General features: G+C 42.7%; 2 protein-coding genes across 17 annotated transcripts in view; both read right to left on the bottom strand.

Moving 5' to 3' along the window:
• The window catches only part of LOC100189933 (sucrase-isomaltase, intestinal), a 58992-nt gene extending 47513 nt beyond the window's left edge, over positions 1-11479 (bottom strand). The window contains exons 1-4 of the mRNA XM_072920001.1: positions 11331-11479; positions 8367-8601; positions 7364-7466; positions 7131-7276 (exon numbers count right to left, since the gene is read on the bottom strand). Coding sequence (XP_072776102.1) covers positions 7131-7276; positions 7364-7466; positions 8367-8601; positions 11331-11376 — 530 coding nt within the window. The 5' untranslated portion in view covers positions 11377-11479. The remainder of the gene's footprint in view (positions 1-7130; positions 7277-7363; positions 7467-8366; positions 8602-11330) is intronic.
• A 1430-nt stretch (positions 11480-12909) lies between these two features.
• Positions 12910-21941, bottom strand: part of KIF21A (kinesin family member 21A) — an 88485-nt gene continuing 79453 nt past the window's right edge. For all 16 annotated transcript variants that reach the window (XM_072919977.1, XM_072919880.1, XM_072919901.1 and 13 more), the window contains 3 exons: positions 20335-20505; positions 15902-16101; positions 12910-14155 (listed from right to left, as the gene is read on the bottom strand). In XM_072919977.1, the coding sequence (XP_072776078.1) occupies positions 14062-14155; positions 15902-16101; positions 20335-20505 (465 nt within the window). In that variant the 3' untranslated portion in view covers positions 12910-14061. The remainder of the gene's footprint in view (positions 14156-15901; positions 16102-20334; positions 20506-21941) is intronic.

Raw genomic sequence — 21941 nt, 5'->3', positions numbered from 1 at the left:
TGGAAGACGGATTGTGTTGGTGGGGAGTAGCTCTGCCCTCATGAGGAGAGCACTCTGGTGAGTGGCCTGCCACCTGTGCCACCAGCACCCCTGCCTGGGGACAAGTCCCTGCTGCTGGGAGGGCACCACTGCTCCCACCACACTGGCAGGCTCTCCCCACGAGGCTGCAAGGATGGCTGCTCATGGGGATGCTTAAGGCACTACCTTGCTTCTCCGTGCAAGACTCAGGCACAAACTATCCCCAAATTTTCCTAGACAAATACAAAGTCACACACAGGTACTAAAGGATCTCTGTGCTTTTTAAAAGTCTATTTGTCCTTTCTTACAAATAGAAGAAGTAAGAATTTGTATATAACTCTTGATTTGGTTTCTTTGCCAGCAGGAGCCCCTCCCTTCCTCCTTTCTATCATCTCCACCTACATGCAGTACTGAATAAAATTGTTTTCTTTCAGGAGGGTTATGCACGCAAAACATCCCTGAGAATTAGACCCAGTCCTTGACAAATAGAGGCCTTTCTGCAAGAAGCAGTTGCTGTGCAGGAATAGGGATAGGTTCTGGAGCTATATTCCTGCCCAAAGGAAAACGTCACACAGCTCTGCTCTGTGCCAAGACAAGAAGGGTCACTGCTCTGAGCAGACCACAGGGTTAAGAAAATCTCAAACTATGCCAGAGGGAAAATGCTTTTGAAACAGTTTAAATATCTGTCCTAAGTCATTGAGCTCTCCCCATGATGTCTGTTCAGAGGACATGAGGTTTTGTACATTTGTGGTACCCACATTATAGCATGGACATTTCCCATCATGAGAACTCTTAGTGTTATCATGGCATTAAAGTATTACTTCCTTAAAATATTACTTCAGCTCAGAAAGTCCCCTCCCTGACCAGGAGGGTCACTGGGGTGGTGCAAATGACAACCCTACGAACAGGCCCTCTGCCTCAAGATCTCTTTACATGCTGTGGAGAAACTGGTTTATGACTCATGCATTCCTTCAGGCAACTCTTCCTCTGCATGACATTGTCACAACAGTGCCCTGCTCTGCACCCCTCCATGGCTCAGCTCCCTGGGGGCTGCCACCCCCACCAGCACAGCTCCCCATCAGCCTTGTCTTTCCCTAGACCACGCATGCCAGCATAGCTATGTACTAAATATAGCATCAACCATGACATAAAAAGGCTAGTAATGACTGTCTTTTTTTTTTTCTGGGCATCATTATGTCCTCTCCATCTGAAGGAAAGCATGAACAGGTTTTCCCCTGGCACTATTCTCTGCCTTCACCCCCAAGCAACTTCCCAAGTCCTTGTGCTCTCAGCACACCATGGTAGCTGTCTTGCTACTTTATGAGTTTGCTCATGTGATGTTGGCAAGGAGCAATCATTTAAATGAAAAAAAAAAAATGCCATTCCTTAAACTCTTGCATACAATAAAAGAAAATGTGATATTTCTCTCACCTTCCTTCCTGCTGGCTTAAAGCAGATAGAAGGAACAAAACAGGAGGGAGCACAAAATGACATCATATTTGCAGCAATTTGCATGGTTCTCCTCCGAGAGTCCTATGAACCATAAAACCACTGTCATGGACAAAAGAAGGGGTCTAAAAAATGTAAAAACATAACTGAAGCTGAACAGTTGCTCACTTTCAAAAATGCAACCTCTGCTAGAAGTTAGACAAGGCAAAGTCTGTGAAGACAAGTACCCTTCTTTTTTGCACAAGAGGTAATAGCTGCAGTCACATTTACTGATGAAAGTCTTAAGCTGTTAGTGTGTCTGTGGTAGGAACACTCCTGCCTATGGAAATACAAACCAGCCCCCACACACATCTGCCTGGCCCATTGTCTTTGAACAATCAGCTACCCCCTGCCCAAGGAGTCTGATTGATAAAAGCTGCTCTTTTCTTCCATACATGGTGCACTATACTAAAGAGTAAACCTCTCTAATTTTTAACCTCTTATCAGGAAAAAAAATAATCACCCAGATTGAAAAGGGCTCTGTAAAAATTTACACTTTTGGCCAGCAAGGGAACTAGTCTCACACCCAGCAGTCAAGCCACTGGCTGTCAGGATGAAACAAAACTGGAGTGGACCAAGAAAGGCAGAAGATGTCACTCAGAGCCAGTCTTGCAATAATCTGCTTACGGAGAAAGTTTCTGGCTGTTTTCATAGAATTAACTGATGTTGTGAAGCATGGAGACAAAAATATTTGGGGGTTTTATTTTCCTACAGATGATTTTTTTATTATGCCTGAATGTGTATCCTGCTAGGCCTCCTGTGCCATTGCTGCCCTGGGGCAATGAGTCCCACAGAGTAATCACACACTGCAAATCAAGCACGTGTTTATTTATCACTTCCCAGCCTTTCACTTTCTGTTCCTAAGAAAATCTCCGATTTCTTGGAGCCTTCATGCTCTCACTTGATACTGCCTCCTCCAGCAGTTGCTGTTAGTGTGGCGGAGCAGCAAGGAGAACAGCGCTGAACCTGAGTGTGTGCCACAGACAACTCACAGGCTCTTTACCTTGCTCACCTGCCTTATTACAACACAGGAGTTTCTCTCCTGTTTTTACTAATGTAGGGCCCTGGCCAGCAATAGGACAGTTTTCCATTAGAGCTGCAAGATCAACCAGGATATCCTAAGCAAGGATTTACTAAACTAAAGCAAATCTTTTGACAAAACATTTTTTCACTGACCACAGCAATTTTGCCCAGTTATTTTCCAAGCACGACGGGAGTAAAAAGAGGCTCCCTGCAGCCTCCACTGCCCAGCAATTATGGTAGATTGGGAGCTTCTTCCCTGGCCCAGGAGATTCATGCCCTAGTCCCTGTCCCTCATAGTTCACAACTGTGACTTGCAGCCTTAAATCAGATGCAGGTGTCTAGTTTCCTCATGAAAAACAGAAAAACCTGACGTCTGGACAGGTTTTCTTTGCTGTGTCTCATCTGAACCCCTTGCCATCTCCCTAGTGAATGTGTGGACATGGCACCTCTTTACCCCCATGGCTTTTGATAGCTACTGGCACAGAAAACGACCATCCCTGGCTAGTGGCAAAACAGCAGGAGCCTTGGAGAGGGAGAAAAGCAGAGCAGAAGGAGGCAGGATGGGATGGGACAGAGAACAGGACAGCAATGGATGAGAAGGAGAAAAGTAAGGAGGAATAAGCCAAGAGGCATTACTGGGACGACAAAGGGAGGCGGCCCAAGAGCTCCTGGTCCCAGCAGCGCCTGGATCATCTCCCTACATGACTCTGTCTGATTTTCGCCCCATGCAGGCAAAGCAGCAGCTGTCAACTGATCAGCTTGGAGCAAACTGAAAATGTAGCAGGACTTGGCCTTTTATTCTTGCTCCTGGCTCTGCTTGAGGTTTGCAATCAGCTGTTAATGTCTCTCCCCTCACACAGTTTATTCCTTTCCCCTGTTACTGTGATTACATGGAGCCTGAGTTTGTCCTGCCCTCCTTGGGTAGCTCAGCTACGTCTCCCTGCATGCAGTGAGCATGAGAAACACCCGTAAAGCACATGCAAAGCCTCCTCCGCCTCTCCCCTGCAGCATTTCCAAGTGGAATGAAATCATTCCTCACAAGAAGGAGGCTTTCTGCACAGGAGTGCCAGAGCAGGGATGGGGTTTTCTATCAAGCAGACAGGCAGGAGCCTGACACCCCACTGCTTCCCAGCACAAAGACACAGAGGACAGGACAGGCTGCAGCTCGGAAAGGAGGGTAGGGAAATACAGGTGTGGGCTTTGAAACAGCAACCAAACTACACTGTATTTCTGCTTGGGACAGGCTGCTTCCTTCCCAGGTGGACTGTCAGCTGTGCCAGGGCATGCTGGGCACCAAGAGGGAATTAAGGCTTTCTTGGGAGGTAGGTCATCCAGCAGCATGGCTCTGCTAGCAAGGGATAAGAAGCATAAGGAAAAACAGATTTCTGAGGATCTGAGATTGCTTTACTATGGGAAAGTTTTCCTCAGAGATATTTAAAAGGTCCAGAAGAGAACCCTGTCCTGGTTGGGTGCTTGTCAGAGCTCAAAATGTCCCTCAGACATTTCTGGAGGTTCCAGGCCCAGGTCAGAAGCATTTGAGACCCTGGCAGGCAGTTGGAAACAGCTGTGATTTTGGGTTTGAACCATAGAATGATTTACCAACTTTGCAGGAAGAACAAGAAGTCACAAAAGTTTAGATATTATAGTAGAAGTAGTCACCAAGTAGAGGGAATAATTTTTAGTGCTGTACAGGTGGGGGTTCTGTTTTGTACATGGGGCTCAGAGGTTTTAAGATGGAGGGATTTAGGCCAGTCCTTCCTCTTTCTTCTTCCTTAACTCCATGTTTTTTTGGTGATGTTGGCACTCACAGATTGGTTTAGAGGAGAAAAGCACCATTTAATATAGGTAGTAGGTATTGGGGAAAAACTGTAAACATTTATCATGTAATATACCATATAAAAGATAGCAGCAGCCAGAGGCGGGGGGAGAGAAGAAGAAGTCAGGAGTCAGAGAGGATGTCAAGGTGTGTGTGTGCCTCTGCCTGAGCTGCTGAGCAAACTGCAACAGCCCAAGAAGACAATCTTTTAGATAGCTTGCAATAAACTGCCTTGAGACCGAACAACAGACACTCCTGAGCCTTTCTTTGGAAGCACGGGTTGGAGGAGAGATTTTTCCACCACACGGAGTCACCCTGAACTAGGGTGATCTCCGGCAGTGCTGACACAAGTTATTATCCACCCACACCTGGGAAGTGCAGCTGCAGCAGCTGTTGAAGAGGTTTTATTTGCCCACATCAACTGTTCTGAGCAGTGTTTGTATGCATATGGAAATCAACAATTGATTCAGCTGTTCATTGAGACAGTAAGGCCATGGCTGTTCACATCTCAAAATAGGAGGCTAAAGTCCCTCCAGGTGTCAGGCACTTGCCTGGTTCTCAGGGACACTCCCCCACACAACCTGCCCTAACCTGGCCCAGGCACAGACACCACCAGCTGTGCAGCTTGGTGCCCGGGTGCCCTGGAGCAGCTGCTCCCGCTTCTGAAGGAAGCCCAAAGGAAAAGATTTCAGTTTTAGCATTCAAACTTGCTTTTGGGTAGGTTGAACTAACATGAAAATCTACTTCACCTGCCAGATGCCACCGGTGCACCCTGGACCCAGCCAGTCAAGTGCAGCCACTGATGGGAATGTTCCTATAATGCTGATTGCTGAGGGCTCATCCTTCCCATAAAGTAAATGCAGCCAACCATAGATTTTAGGCCAGAATATATAACCTGCTTTCCTGTTTTGAAAGATTCCATCTGCACAGCTCTTTTGGTAGCTAAGGAGATTGCAAATCCCTCTAAGACAGGCTGTGGAGCTATCTCTGAGCACCTGCATTTCCTCACTCTGACAGGATGGACAGGCAAACAAATGAAGGGGAAGCATTTTTGCTCCTCACACAGGGAATACAACTAAACTAAATATCATTCAGCTGTGACAGGAATGGCTCCCTGACAGGATCCTTTAGACTACAGTACTGGCTGTGCCATTTCACATGAAACAAGAGTTCCAAGGAACATATGATTTCCCTCTGTACACAAAATCCTGTGTCTCTGCTGGTGACAATATTTTGGGAGCAGCCTTGCCATTGCTCGCAGGATAGAAGTGTATTATTTGTGCATTATAATCACCCACAAATTCCTCTTTTTGGGCTTGGTTAGGTTTCAGGAGCACTCCTTTACCTGCCTGGAGGCAGTGTACAATTTCCCATGGGGATGCTGGAGAGCAGAGCATCCCTGCTGATGCTGTGCCAGTGCTGCAAACCAAGGCTGCCCTCTGCCTCCCTGGGCTCTGCAGCACAGCACTGCTGCAGCCCACACCTCTGCTGCTGCTGGGCACGGGCCTTGGTGCACAAAGAGATGGAGGGAAATGGAAGAGGCTTCCCCAGGCCCACAACAGGGCACTTAATGTGCCCTCCTGGAAACCTGCTCAGTGGCGATTGACTTGTGTTCTTCTGCCTGTCACTGGAGTTGTGCCTTTGGCAGACCCTGTGTCTGCCCCATGGCAGGCCCCTTCCCTTAGCTGGGACATCTCAAGTTTGATCAACCCAGGCTAAACCCTTGGGGTCTGGGTGAAGGTGAGGACAGCTGAATGAGAATGGGTCATAAGCCAGGCATTTTTTTTATGCATTCACCACTTACATCAGCATTCCAATTAATAAGCCTTTCCAGAAAGAAGAAGAAAACTGGGCCTTTAACAAAAGCCCACCGTTTACACAGAGGCTATTAAGTCTAATGAGAAATTAAATTATTTTTGTTATCAGAGTAGTGCATAATACATTCATTTAAAATAGCCTGCATAAATAAGACTTTACAGAATTCACTGTGACATGTATCAAGAGATGCCATGAGACTGTAGTTCAAAAGGATGGTCAGCTCATTAAAAACCCAGCATGATGGCTCCATCTGCAGACCATTCTAGAGTCGGTATTGTCTTATTTGCATCACTCATGTTAAGCCATCCTTAAATTGCTCACTGCTGCATTCCCAAAAGCAGCTGGCAGGAATGCACCTTGACTGGCACTCTTTTTCTAAGTAGCATTATGCACTAGAGATGTGTTGATGGAAGCCAAGGAAAAGGAAACTTATGACACCTGGTGACATTTGTTAGTGAGAGGAGTTTTTGCTGAAGTTAAACTTAACAGTTCTAACTTGAGAAAACAAATGGTATTTTTCCAGAGGGACAAACTACAGCCAGTTCCATTGACTGTCATCAGTGGAAATTAGAGGCTGACAGCCTCCATTGCTTGGAGCTTCCTAGACCTGCCTGCTGAAGAGTGTCAGGAGATCTGGTGCTTAGTTCCTGAAACCTCAAATTTCAGAAATCTTAGCTCAGTGCTTTGATGAGTTGAGTTTACCAGCACCCCAAGCCATGAATTGTAGCCTCAGAAGTTTTTTGACTTACTGAATAAACTTTTATACATGCACATAGATAACTGTCTGTTATACAGGCACATAACCCTGTTTAAAATGAAAGTCCTTCAAGGACAAGGCATAAATCTGCATTTACACCACATCTTTTGACCCCTTGTCCCACAGACCCAAGCAACAGGGTGTAAGCGGTGCGCACCCCATCACACCTAACTTTTACAAAAAGCAAGATGAATCATGTGTAGTACTCACAGCACGGTGCCAGTGCTTTTCCTCTTGATCCTGAAGTGCGAGGAATCATCCGAGAACTCCACCTCATAGTTGGCCTCTTCAGCGGTAACCCCGGGGCCATCGATCTTGAGTGGGACTTCAAACCGCTGCTTGTTGGGGTCGTAGAGCTAAAGCAAGGCAAGCAGGGGGCAGGTCAGCTCACTCCTTAGCACGTGTTGCTTTGGACAAATGATTCCAGCCCCCCAAATACTTACCCTGAACCGGAGTCTGTCCTTTGTCTGGAACTCCACTTCCAAGACGATCGGGGAAATGTCATTTCCAAACAGGGACAAGGCCTGGCGCTTGTTCAGCGTGACTCTGCATGGAAACACACGCTGGTGCCCACCACGAGTGATCACTGCCTGAGACCACCCTGGGGCAGGCCAGGAGAACCACCCAGCTGCTCTGTGTCAGCTCTTTAAAAAGAATTCATTGACTTACTGAGAGAAATAATCCCTGTGGTCAGGTTAGGCCCTCCTGGATGTTAAGGGATAAAACAAAGGCCACCAAAGAAAGGAGACCTCATGGTTTGCCGGGACACAGCTCCCAGGGTGGGAGGTGTTATGAACAAAACAGCCTGGCTGGGACACTTCGGCTTGGGCTAAGTACCGGCATTGAAATGTTAAGTAGTCAATTGCTCCTGGGAATCACCTACAACCCCGCCTACACTAGGACCTGGATGCAAAATAATCCAGTGGAATCATGGGAGGGGGGTTTGGGGATGAAAACCACCCCTAAATGGAAAAGATGGGCACAGTGGAGGGGGCTGGATGGGTGTGCTCATTAGGGAAAAGGGAACCCCATCTGTAATCTGTGTTTAACCTGTCACCATAACCTGCAGAGGACCAGATTGGACTGGGCTGTGGGAAGCAGAAGCAAAAGGACACTTCTTCCCGGTGCTGCCAGGAGGGAAAGAGGGGAGGACGGTCTGCTGGGACTCCGGATGCAGACTGCACACCTCTTCGCCTCCAGCTGCTGGCGTGCCCTGGGACCCCTGTGGAGCTGACTTTTAATAAAGAGCTGACTATTAATAAAGGCGTAGACCCTGTTCATTTCAGGAGGGAGCGCTCTGTGCCTGAGGTGTGGTGAGAGCTCAAGCCCCAGTTCTATGGCACAGGGAAAGGTGTCCTTTTCCCTCACTGCCACATGTGCACTGCAGCAGCTGAGGGGATGTTTCCGCGGCCGTGGGGCAGTGCCCGAGGGGCCGCACGCACTCACCTCCAGCCCTTGTCCGTCTGCTGGGCGCTGCCGCTGCGGGCGTAGCCGTAGGGACTGTCCTCAGGGAAGAAGCACCAGGGCGCGTTGGACGCCCCGGCGGAGCACCAGACGCAGCCCCGCGCCTCGCAGGCCTCCCGGGAAGCGCCGGGCTGCGGGTGGCAGTCAATGCGCTTCTGCACCGCCACGGCGCCGGGGCACTGCGCGGCCTGCTCCGAGCCCCGGCACCCGCCCAGGGCTGCAAGCGGGAAAGGCCGTCAGAGCAGCAGGGGAAAAGCCCTGAAAAGCCCCACAGCACTGCCAAATCCAGTTATTGTTTATTCTTTGGATGTGCTTTCTCCCCATCTTAGGGCTAGTACCCATTATCCCTTGGACTGAGGTGAGGGCCGAGCAGCTGCCTGCTCACAACAGAACAAGAGCAGCGACCACTTTCTTTTACAAGCCCAGGCAGTGGGTCTGCATTATCCTGCACTCAGAGCTGCCTGTGCTCAGCTGAAGCACGACTTGCTTGAAATACTCATAGGAAGTTAAATAGCAGCGTAATGAGGCTGCTGGTGAGGCGTGAGAGCAACACTGCAGGCTGGCAGAATAGGAGGGATTCTTCAGTAAGGACTGCTATCTATTAAAGTGTTACATTTTCTGTATCCTTATGTTATACACATCTGTTTTCTATCGATAGAGATATAAATTTGTGACAAGCAGCATGCACTTGTATGATATAAATAGAAAAATAGTGAGTATATGTTCATATCAGCTTTCTTTTCTGTATCATATGACAACTGTATCTACATAGTATTTGTAGTTTGTGTTAATACAAGTATGGTTATGAGTAAAGGGAAGATGCCAGCAGTAAAAGAAAAGGCATATATTTGTCATTCTCAGAATCATCATGAAAAAAAACTGTTAGTAAGGTGCCAAATTTTCCCCTTTTACAGCTGCAAGTCAAGCCCTCTGGTTGAGAGCCTCTGAAGAGCAGGAGCATCACAAGACCAGGTCCCTGCTGTGCTCACAAACTGCTGTTAGTAAATATTCTCAGAGAGAGCAGGCATCACAGGCAGCATACTTATTCTGAACTTCATTTATGTCATCAAGATTAAATCTACTTGAACATTAATTGCCCTTTTCTACAAAATTACTAATACCTCTGCTTTTGGTTTTGTTTTTTCCATGTGGACTGTTGTGTGCTTGAAAGCCTAAAATATGATTGCTGATGCAGTCTGGGCTTCTCCACAGAAAGAATTCTACAAGCAGATGTGCACAAGCAGTAATTATGTGTACTGGGAAAATTTACAGAATGAAATAGTAGATTTTTGCTAGAGAATGCCATCATGCTGGAATGCCAGCATTGATTTCCAAGTGGGGGATATGAACACAGAAAAGCAGGAGTGCCACCTACATTTTTTTTGAGTAAACTCTCATGCCCCTTTTAGACAGAAACATCTGACACTCAGCTCTGATGCTCCCAGGCTGCTCATCAGAGCTCATTGCTCACTGCCACAGTGCCTCATTATCATCTTCTAGAGGCTGGAATTAACAGGAATTATCTGGCTGTTAACCTTCGCCAGCTGCTGGGCAGGTAGGATTGGTTTCCACCTCTGTTTTCTGGGGCAGAGAGTCAGGTCCCACAGGCTGACTGCTCTCTGTCCAGCATTCACTCCTCCTGATACATCACACAGAAAAACTATAAATTCTTATTCTTTTTTTCATCCAAACCATAATAGGAATATGAGCATCCTTCTGCAATCCCGCAATTATTTTTCTAGAAGCACAAAATAAATGAAACCTATCACATTTCATTTTGGTCTGGGGTGTGTTTTCTAGTGAGAGTCAAATGCAGGATTAATGTTTTCATTGCTGAAATCAAGAAAAGTATGACTAAACAGACTACAGCAGATTATTAATGTGGTGTCATTTTACACAGGATAGGTTTGTGGGAGACTTTTATGAACTAATTTGTATTGTAAAATACTTTCAGAATACTTATGAACGATATTGTGAATGAAAAAGCTAGTTCAAAGGAAAAACATTCCCCCAGCAGGAGCCAAGAAATTTCTCCCATTTTTTCTCCCATCCATGCAAACCTTACATTTTCCAGCAAATTTTAAAAACAAGGACTTGCAGGTGTGAGCAGCTGAATAAGGCTGCAACCTTGTTCATCCCTTGTTCCTGGATTGTCTTGTAGTACCAATGTGATAGCAGCAAGTGGGAAGATACCATTTGCCTTCCCTACTTAAAAAATAATTTTAAAACCATAATTTTCACTGTATTTACAGCCCATGTCTGTAAACATACAAAAAAGATGAAATCCAAACAAGCAGAGTTGAATATATAGCAACAGCTATAGCTACTTGCTGCTTTTCCATGATAATTTCCATGGGAACAGAAACTAAAGCAAAGCAGTTGGAAATGGAAACATACAGGTGAAAAATAATCCTCATTGATTTTTAAAAACCTTCACTTTAATTTTGAAAAATTAGATTAAAATTAAGGCATAAGGAAGTAACTGAAGTATTAACACATCATTTTTCATAGTATTAGTATTTACATTTTAGGTTCATCTGTACATTTCAAAGGCATTTGCTGCAGAGGTTCCATCCTCTAGCAACAAAATAATATTTATTCTCCCTTTATTATGCTCAGGACCAAATTAACTTCTGGTATGCTGGAGCAAAAATTACAGAAAAAAAAAGCAATGTAATAGGTAACTTTGAGGAGCTGAATGATCCCACTGATTCCCCTTTGACAATGCTGGTGCCCAAGTGCTGAGTACACTGTAGGACTGGGACATATTTCTAACCAAGTCAGCTCTGCTGTCCTCCCACAGTCCACCTCAGGTGGAGTCAATGCCATGCCTGTTCTCTCCTTTTACAAGGAAAACAGTCATCTCTTTTAAAAGCTCTTCTATCGTCAGCACATTTATATTTTGCTTTTGAAGCCTAGGACAAAATGTAAATGTGGTGTTCTTACCTGTGAGCACAACAGCCAAGAACCACAGGCTCCTCATCCTTGCCATGGCTGAAGGAGGCAGGACTGCAGGCACTCTGAAGCCTTTTATACAGGGCAGGGGCACGATAAGCACTTGTTCTGATACACAATCAGAAGCACTGCTAATAGGTTCTCAGCATTCATATCATTGATTATTTCTAACACATGACCTTGCCTGTATCTAAGCAGATAAGGTGAGATACAGTCTAATTTTTTCCACACACTTTGTTCAGCTTCTGAATTCCAACTTTGAGAGGAAAACGTGATTTTTCCATGACTTCTTAGAAAATTAATTTTTCAGGAACCACTTTGGGGTTTTTTGACACAAACATGTTCAGACAGTGGGAGTCCAGTGCTTACCTTTTTTTGATTCCTTCCGTATTAGCTTTTGACACATAGAAGGGTTTACAGCACAGATGAAATTTGGAGAAAAACATTAAAACAAGACAGTGATACTGTGACCTTTACAAAATGACATTTTTCTTCCAATTACTTGATGGCAAGAACTTTCAGAGCAAAAGTGTTAAAGCTTTGTTCTATAGTAAGACTTGGTTTAGGCAGAATACCTTTCTGGAAGGAAAAAAAATTAAAACTAAGTATTTTTATGAATACATTAAGTAACATTGGTGCCTATCAGGAGATAAGCCAAACAAAATAAATGCATTGCCAGGTATCACTGGAGAGGAACATCTGCAGCTCAGGCCAGGTCCACACAGCCCCATGTGGTGAGCAGCTGGACAAGGGGAAGCTTTTCCCAGGTCTGCAAGGGCTTTTGTCCTGCCATTGCAAAACACAATATTCACATGAATCTTGCACACACAGCCATGAGTCTTCAGCCCCAAAAGCAGGCGTCACCAAGCTCTTGGTATCATTTGTGTAGCTCGGCATACATCTGCTGGGCCAAGGGGAACGGGGATCCCCCACCACGCACAAAAAGCCTCTCATGTGAATCTTGCATGTAAATCCACTCTCCACGGGACTATGCTCAAGGTTGTCGTATAGTCCCAAATAATTTGTGTGTATACCCTTTGAGTAGCTAAGAAGCGTGATAGACAAACACTAAGTGGTAGTGCCGCTGCTTATTTTATCTAATTTATACAGTTTTTTAACAATATATAGAATTCATGACCCATTTCTATCAAAACTTGGAATACATTGGGAACCTCAAATTGCAAGCAGTATTTTCATCTCCTTTCAAGCTGAGCAGAGAAGGAAGTAATTCCTCCAAGATCAGTAAGAGGCATCAGCACTTTTCCTTGTTTGACAGACCATATGAAATAAAGTGAGGGAAGTGTCATCTCCTAGGAACCGGAGTCACTTGCTGCATTTTATTTCTGTACTGTATTAAGTGTGAGGGAATCCCCCTAGGGTTCCTAAGTACTATACAAACACAAATAATGGCCAAGGAGAAGACAGACATGGATACAATGGGATAGATGGGCTGTAGTACTCACCAAGCTACTCTACTACACTGTGTAAAATCATGGCTTTTATATTCAACACCTTTGCAAAAGAAGTGAATTTTTTATAAGGAAGTATGATGGACAAGGCAAAAAAGCAGTTCACATTCACATCTTTATTTGTTACCTACACAAGCTATAATTTACAGACTGATATTTTCTGAAAAATAAAAACAAAACAACCAAAAAACCTTAATATCCAAACACTGTTTCTGAATCTACATAACATTTTAAAATTTGCAGAATTTACAAATTAATATTCAGAGCAGTTGGGTAAATTATATATCCTCCCTCAATATCCAGGTTTCAAGGGCTTTAAAAGTCATACAGGCACAAGATAAGATATTTTCTTTATACAACCATCTATTTACATAGCTTTTCCCAATAAACGTGGTTCAGTTCTCAAAGTAACTGCCAAGGTTTGCAAAACAGTGTATTTAAAATACATTTAGCAGCATATAAAATTAGATAAAAAGGAAAGAATTTGCTTAAAAAAAGAAAATGTGAGATGACAGAAAGAAATCCGTAAGAAAAATAGATTAAGATATATTTATCATGACATTATGAACATCTAGTCATTGCAGAACATAGGCAAAACACAAATAAAACACAGCCATTTGTGAGCACTTGAGTTCTAGTCCTGAGCACAGAGTATACACAGCTGCACAACTTTGGTCAACACAGATTATATGCTATCAACACACAAATCATACGGCATTTGCTGTTAGCAGGATACAGCCATGTCAGGTAGATGTATCATTAACAGCTTCTTCCCATCTATTATTCACTCCACTTTCCTAACAACAGTGTAAGTGACCTTTAAAATCTTCTAACTGCCTCTCATAATCAAAAGCTTATTCCTGGGACACAGTCCTTCCCCTGTTACCCTAAAATGCAAAACAGCTGATCATACTTGTGAGTGAAATACAGCAGAGAACTTTTGTTATATATTTCAGGTTATTATTTTGAGATGATCATTAAAGAAGACTGAATTCCAGTTAATTTAAACTGCAAGTATTACATATGCACACAAATTCAGCCATAATAGATAGAGATACATGTGACTGTTGAGACTCAAGCATGTTACCAAGAGGTCAGTAAATACAGTACATATTTTAAGGACAGCAGGTCTAGTGGAAGAGTTCACACATTTTCAGTCCATTCCAGTCAGCAGTGATTAACTAATAGACATGCAGAAAACTGCATAGAGTGCACCTCAAATTGATCAATGTATTCCTTAATCCCCTGTAATTTCAATTACTGGCAAGATCTTCACTTGCATCTCCTGTATCTGAGATCTGTCCATCTATTATATTTCGAGCTTTCCAGATCCTCACAGTGCGATCACTGAAAACCAAAACAGAGCAGTATTAGAGCACTGTGATAACACTGGGGAGGGAGAAAGGGCCAAGGGGGGGCAGGGGATGCTTCCTTAAAAGCTTGAGTGTCTTTTTCAGAGAGGTATTGTTGGCAAAATAACAGCTCTTTAATGGACATGCAGGGAGTCTCCACCATCATGAGACTTCGTAATTTAAAATGTACAACACTGAAGATTCCCCAACCTTATCACAGCACTGGCTATGACCTTTAGCCATCTAAGAATGTATGAAGACTATGCTTAAGGAGAGAGGTGTCTGTCTATCATAAGAAAAAGTAAAAAAAAAAAAAAAAAAAAGTATAACAAGCACAAAACCACAAGACAATATGAAGCCCCAGCTCTCCAACAAAAAATACTCAACAAACCTAAACCCATTTGCAAGGTGCTAGATAGCACATACCAGCGAGCTGGTTCTTACTTTTGGAAAAAAAAACATTATTTACACAATTTTGAAGTATGTGTAAATAAAATATCACATAAAATGTGTTGTAAAATTCTGTTATAATTTAGAAGTAAAATAAAGAGTTAGCCTTGTTAAATAGCAATTTATTCCATGAAAGGGAAGTTATGAATTTCTCATTAACTTGAGTGCCTAGCCAACATTATTTCCTATGTTCCTCACAACCCCCTCAAAAGAAACCAGCAGACAGAGCAGACTTTGTGACAGTTAAAAGTATTTTCTGACTTGTGCCTTCATTCCACTGTAAATTGTTAGGAACCATCTAAAATTTTTTAAGCCCACTGCTAGAAACACCAAAAGACTAAAATTATTTTCTTACAAAAAAATAATGAATTTCAGATGCTTGTATGTTCTAAATGGATTCATAATTTTTAGGCAAACAGAGACAGAAGTTTTGACATCTCTACCCCTACCTATTAGTGCTCAAACATAAAACCTGACCACCAAATATGAAAACTTGGCAACTTTGAAATCCTGCTATGATTCAGAAAGACCTGTTTGTAATTCAGAAGGCCAGAAGCTTCCACAATTGGAACAAGAATGTAACACGTCAGCTTTCACAGCTCCTGTGCTCAGACTACACCACAAAGAGACTCTGTTGCCGTTCCCTGAATATTCTCCATAACAAGGTATTTTTCTTGGTCATTTCCCCTGAGATTTCAGTCCCTCACTTTGCTCACTTTTACTGAGCGGACAAATATTCAAATCAAGGTGTTTACAGGACAGTAGGATGGCTTGCAAAGCTTCTGCTGTATGCCAGCACTTAAAAACAAACCAACCACAAACAAACAGCCATGTGCCATGGCTTTCAGGAGAATTTGCACAGGTAAGGAAAGAGTCCTGGCAGGAAAGAGTCCAGCTGTAGAGATAAGCTTAAACTTAAGTTCTCAAGTACTGCCAAATTCTCCCTGACATCCTATAGGATCAGCGGTCTCCAAATTGTTTTGATCATGCACCCCCTACCACTAAAATTTTTTTAAGCCCACACTGCTGTGTATATTTATTAATTGTATACACAAACCACTGAATTCTAATAATTTATTCCAGCACCCCACTGGGTCATGTTGTGCATCCTCTGGGGTGCAAGCACCCCGCTTTGGGATGGCTGTGGTAGATATTAGGACTGAGGGGCATGGAGTGGACAAGGTCTCCTGATGCTTTCTATGAAGTGAGTTACACATGTCCTACAAACATGTGCATGGACAGAATTCTAGCAGGGGACACAGAAAAGAAAGATTCATGGAGAAGAACTCACTCTGCTGCTGTAAAAATCTGGCTGGAGTTGGTGCAGATGGCATTTATAGGGCTGTCATGTCCCTTCATCTCCCCAATGGGTGCAAAGGTATCCACGTTCCAGAGCTTGAGGGTGCCTCCCCTGCAGCCGCTGAGCAGAACCGGCACACCGGGCACCAGGCCAAGAGCACAAACCCAGTCCTTGTGAGCATTAGGGACTTGCTGAAAGAGAGAAGGCAGATAAGTCTCACAGGGCTGCACAAAATTCCAGAGGAACAAGCACAGAAGTGGGAAAAGCCCAAGTTGTAAGCCTGATTCCTTATCTTGCAGCAGTTTTGCTACCTGGCTCTGGGTGGCTTCTGCACCTTTAGAGCAAGGAGAGTGCTAACTTCCAAGAGTGTTTTTTTTTTGTGAAAAAAATACTGCAATAAAAGAAAAGATCTAATATGCACAATTGACCTAATGTGGAACAGAAATCAGTTTAGGATAATGTAAAGTCTGGATGTTTTCAAATACATATTTGAATGCATTTTTGAACATATGGTCTCTGTATATGTTTCAAGACTCTATAACTGCTATAAAACACATAAAAAGAAAATCCAAAATACTGCACAAAAATACACCACGAAGACAGAAGCTGTTTCTGTGTTTGCCTTCTTTCTTTTTTCCCACTACACATTGATTTTGTGATGTTGCAGTTCACAGAAACACATTAACTTTTTGTTGAGGAAAGGCACTAGCATTTAGGTTCTCATGCAGAAAGCAAAATGCTGCACAGACCAGCTGAGAACAACATCCTTTTGTTGTTCTCAAATTTATTTGAACACATTTATTTGTTCTCACAAATAAATACACCGGGGGAAAAAAAAAAAAAAAAAAAAGGGGAAATAATAGCCAAAATTTGCTGTTGTTTGGGGATACCAAATGTGGCTTTTCTCTAGTTCAGTTTGGTAAGAATTGCTTTGCTTTGCTGCATTGCTCATAATGGAGTACATTCAGCTTTCTAGGATCACCTCGGTGTTTCATTTATAACATGCACAGCTACCACAGCACTGGTAGTCTGATTCTGCAGCACTTCATGAAACTGGGAGTGGCAGGGGGTGGGGTGGCCATGGTTCTTAGAAATCCCAATTTTGTCACAGCAGGGTTTTGTGACTTGGGATGTGCAACCCCAAGTGAAGTAGCTGATCGCCAAATTCTTTTGAAGAGCATACTTGCTAAGGGATTTTCATCAAATACAGAGGATCAGACCTGGTGAACACGTGTATGCCAAACCAGAACCTCTGATGCAACATTAGCCCTTCTGCTGTAAAGCAGCCCGGCTCTGTTTCAGGTTTTGGTTGCTGGGTAGATTAAGGAGAGCAGCTGTTCAATCTGCGACCTTGGAGGTTTTGAAAACTCAACTGGGCAAGGCCTTGAGAAACCAGACCTAACTACAAAGCTGGCCTTGCTTGGACCAACAAGACAACTTTACATTGTGTAACCTCCAGTGGGCCCTTCAACTCTGAATTACCACATGATTAGCAAAGAACAGCACTTCTCATTCCCTAAAAAAGACAATAAATAAAAATTATTTCTATTCTGTCAAATGCTTCAGTCTCACTTCCTTGAAAAACAGACAGCATTTTATAGAAATAGAAATAAAAAGAAAGAAGCAAGTGTGAGATTATTGTTGTCATGGTTTGACATTGGCACAATGCCAGCGCCCCCAAGAAAATGTAACTTATCAATTGAATGCTGTGAAATGCGATTGAGAACAGAGCAAAGCAGGACTAAGTTTAATAATAAAGGGGGAAAAAAAACTTTATTAAACTACTACTACTACTATAAAAGAAAAAAAGAAAGGAAAAAAAAACACAGACACAAAATTTAAAATGAAAATTTTTAAAAACATTTCTCCTCTCACCACTCAACTCTAACAAACTACAGCGAGACACATTTGGACTCTTAATCAAGTCTTTACCCTTCTACATAATTGAGACTATTAGTGGAGAGAGGAGTCTCCCTTGCACTATAGACTCCTAGGTAACACAGCTGCTACTTCTTGTGTTTCCATGTCACACATGGCACTGCCCAGACACACCAGCCAGTATGACACTCTCTTCTCTCTGTCATAGTGCTCTTATTACTGTGCATGGACAGAGACTGTTTATAGGGCTCCTTTAAAGATGTTTTGCTAAGGACTAACAGGAATAACAGTCTAGTGTTTCATTTTGGGACTACAGTCCTCCCCCATTTTCCCCTGGGGCTGAGGGTTTAAGAACAGAGATTGTCTTTTCTTCTTCTCTGAGGACAGAAAGCATCATCACACCTTCTTCAGCTTTTTTCTGTTCATTCCTGAACTGGTAATTGCTGAAGAAGTCTCTTAGCTCACCATTGCATCCCCTTAAAATGCAATCTCTCTTGGAGAAAGGATTGGTTTAGTTTATGGCTAACAAGGAGAGTCTAGCCAAAAGTCACTCTATACTTTCCCCTCAACTTTCTTTCCTTAACATTTAAGGTCTCAGGCTATTTTTCTTTCTTTTAAATTGAGGAGGAGTAATATTTCACAACATCTTCATTTCTCAAGAAAGGGTTAAAATAAATTCCCAGACTCCCCAGATGGCTAAAATCTCAGCTCAAGACTCTGTCTCCCGTCTCCTACACTAAGCATCTTTCCCCCCCACCCCATTTTTCTTCCAACAGCAAATTTCCAGGTGTCTGTAGGCTCTTTATTTTTTTCTCTCTAAGTTGGGGGGGGGGAAACAAAAACATTTCAAACGTTCTCCACCCTTCTGTCTGCAGGAGCTGGCCCAGCTCAGTTCCCAATCCTTCACCCCCTAGCCTACCTCCCCTGGCCACATGGCCCCCGTCCCCCACCCAGCTCGTGGCTGGGCAGGGGAGGTCTGTACTCTCTGATGACTGGAACCAAAGAGAGTAAGTTCTCTTAAAAATTCTGCTTTTAACTCCTCTATATTCTTAGAGGTGTGTCTACTTTTAATTAGTCACTTTAAGTGTTAATATCTAAACTTAACCCTTAACTAGATTAACCTCTTCCTTCTAGAAAAATTCTTTTCCCATGTCAAACCACAACAGTTATCAAGTTCTTCTTTTCAAACCAACAAACAGGGGAAGTAGAGAAATTATGAAATGCACATATACCAAAAGGGAAACAAGGAAAGTGATATAACTAGTCCAGTTTACATACTTATTCACCCCCGATCCTGTACTCTTTCTGATGTTAAATTAATTGCAATAGCAAAAATGCATACTGTATAATATATTGAGCCTAAAATGCAAGAGTGAAGACACTCCTTGCAACTTTAATGAAGTAATTCTGAGAATACAAAATCTTTCCAGTGCCTATGATTTTGGTACAAGCCGCTTAGCACATTTTTCTGGACAGAAAGATGTGAGGGCAGATGTCCCAATATGCCCAAGTGAAGATTTTCTGTAAGATGCTAAATTTATGAATCCTTATTTTAACTGTGAAGTCTTCATAGTATTCTGAAAAGGAAGAGGCACTGAAGTGGATGATTTTGAATGAAGGTCATGAAAGTTCATATATTTATGTAATACTAGGTATACCTATATAGAAATTGTCTTTTTAAAGTAGCCAGTCCATTATTTTCTCATGTCCCAATATTTTAAAATTGTTTCCTGCATATTAAATGCATGCTCCTCCTTTCCCTAAAAATTAGTGCAAAAACAGCACTCTTTTCTGGTATTTGTTTTTCTACCTTCCAGTTCTCACTCAGTCTCAAGTTAAATAATCACAACTATACCTCAAGAACCTCTTATAAGACCTAGAAGAAAAGAACAGCTTATAGCAGGTAGGCAAAAAGCAAAGTTCTTCATGCCACACAAACTGCAAATTCCCCAGATTTGAGGTCCTTTTACACCCACTCCCTTTTTTCCTTTTTATGTAAGGAAAAACATACAGCAAATGTGTTCTGACAGCAAGTGTTGTTTTAAGTGTGTTGTATACATAACATCACACGTGCACTGTATAAGGAAATGATCTAAGGTCTAAGACTGGGTGGAGTGAGACAGGCTGTAAAACCTCATCACAAGAAAACATTCTGTAGCCTGATCTAAAGTATTGTTTCTCATTAATGAGTTCCCAATCCAAAATTTACTAACTTGTCAAAGACAAGTATTCAATGATACCAGTCACTGATGAGGCAAATGATGCTTTTATTCTGAAGCAGAAAAACAACCCCCATGTACTCAGAGCTAAAACAGGATAACCACTTCATCAGAATTTCCTGATGCTACACGCACACAAGAGAAAATCAACTGCATGTAAAGATCAAGTACATTATTGATTGCTTTCTTAGTCAGTGCTCCATGCCTTCCCTATTAAAAACACCAGTGTCTATGTGAATAGTCATTGTATGAACCTGAACATTTAAACAACCTGAAAACAGTTCTACAGTGTGACTGTCACAGCAGCTTCATGATTTCTTTCATTACCTGAAGAAGGTCTTTTTGAGACAAATCCCATTTCTTAATTCCATTATCTCTTGATCCACTAAAAAGGTTATCTCCCATAATAGCAAGTGCTTCAATGCCATCATAATGAGGAGGTTCAAAATTGTGTGTAGGACTTACGCTTCCAAGAGCCCCTTCAGTCACATCAAACATCTAAAATAAATAATGAAATATGTTACATGAAATATTCTGCCATCTAATCTGCTTGAAAGTCATGCAGCAAATAACTTTAGGGAAAAAACTTATTACAGGCCACAGTATCATGATGTATATTTGACAGAATTTATCTACCAGAACCACTCCTTTCTCCTCTTCCACCTCCTGCCTGAAGTGGGAATACTCCACTGACTTCAGAGAAGACTGCTCTGGGAAGAAGTACTACTACTTGAGTATCATATACACAGCAGCTTCACAGGAAGGGCCCATATATACCCTGTGTGATGGGCTAGAGAAACAAAGTTCATGGGTGAGTTTGGGAAACATAACTCACTCTGGGAGAATTGCACAGGTAAGTAGCTTCAAAAACAGGATTAATATGTTTTTCTGGACAAGTTGTTTTGGTAACGGTTACGTACTATTACACACTGATGCTTTTCATGGATTAGACACACCTCTCTCCTTGCCTGTGCTCCAAGAATGGGGTGTTAGAACAAACTCTTTAAGAAAGGTTGTTTTGACAATTTAAGGCAAAATCAATGCCATCATGTCTTTGTTGCTAGAGCTGCAGTGTAAGCAGCATTCATTTTGCATTGTAGGGAACCAGAACTCACCCAGTGAGACTGAACTGAAAGAACAGATGAGCTGTAACTCTTTAAACCATCAGCTCTGTGTCATAAGCAAATGTCAAATTTTATACTCTATTATTTGCTCTTTATTGGCCTTCTAGAATGAATAAGCTTGACAGTAGAAAAGGGAGAGCTTGGTAGTGTAAAATAGTACGTTTTAAGCTAAAAATATTTTTAAATAAGTTACCGCATTCAATTAACATGCATCAGTTCAAAATGTAACAAAAAATTCAATTATAAACCAGAAAATTCAGGTTCCTACACATGACTTATATTACTGACTCAGTAGACAAGACAGTAATATCCTGTGGCATGACAGTATCTGTCACCAGACCTGGTAGCCCAACAGCCCTACCCATGCAGAGAACCACAGATTGTTAAGGGGTTAAAATGGACCTCAATGATCATATAGTCCCAACCCCTCTTTGGTAGGAGGGACAGCTCCCACTATACCAAGCTGCTCAAGGCCTTATCCAGCCTGGCTTTGAATACTGCCAGTATTGCAGCATCCACAACCTCACTGGGCAGTCTGTTTCAGTATCTCACCACCTTCACAGTGAAAAATTTCATGTTAATATCATAACCTAAATTTCCCCTTTTTCCATCTGTACTCATTACTCCTTGTTTGTCACTACAGTTCCTGATGAAGAGTCCCTGTCTGGCTTTCCTGTAAGCCCCTTTCTGATACTGGAAAGTTATGAGGTCTCCACATAATCTTATTTTCTGGGCTGAACAGAAGCATTGAGAATTCATAGACAGCAGCTTGACAATTCTGAAGACATTCACTTTGGAGAACACACACTA

Source organism: Taeniopygia guttata, chromosome 1A (assembly GCF_048771995.1).
Source record: "Taeniopygia guttata chromosome 1A, bTaeGut7.mat, whole genome shotgun sequence".
Taxonomy (NCBI): Eukaryota; Metazoa; Chordata; class Aves; order Passeriformes; family Estrildidae; genus Taeniopygia; species Taeniopygia guttata.
The sequence above is the reverse complement of the archived record's forward strand: the minus strand, read 5'-3'. Positions and strand labels throughout refer to the sequence as shown.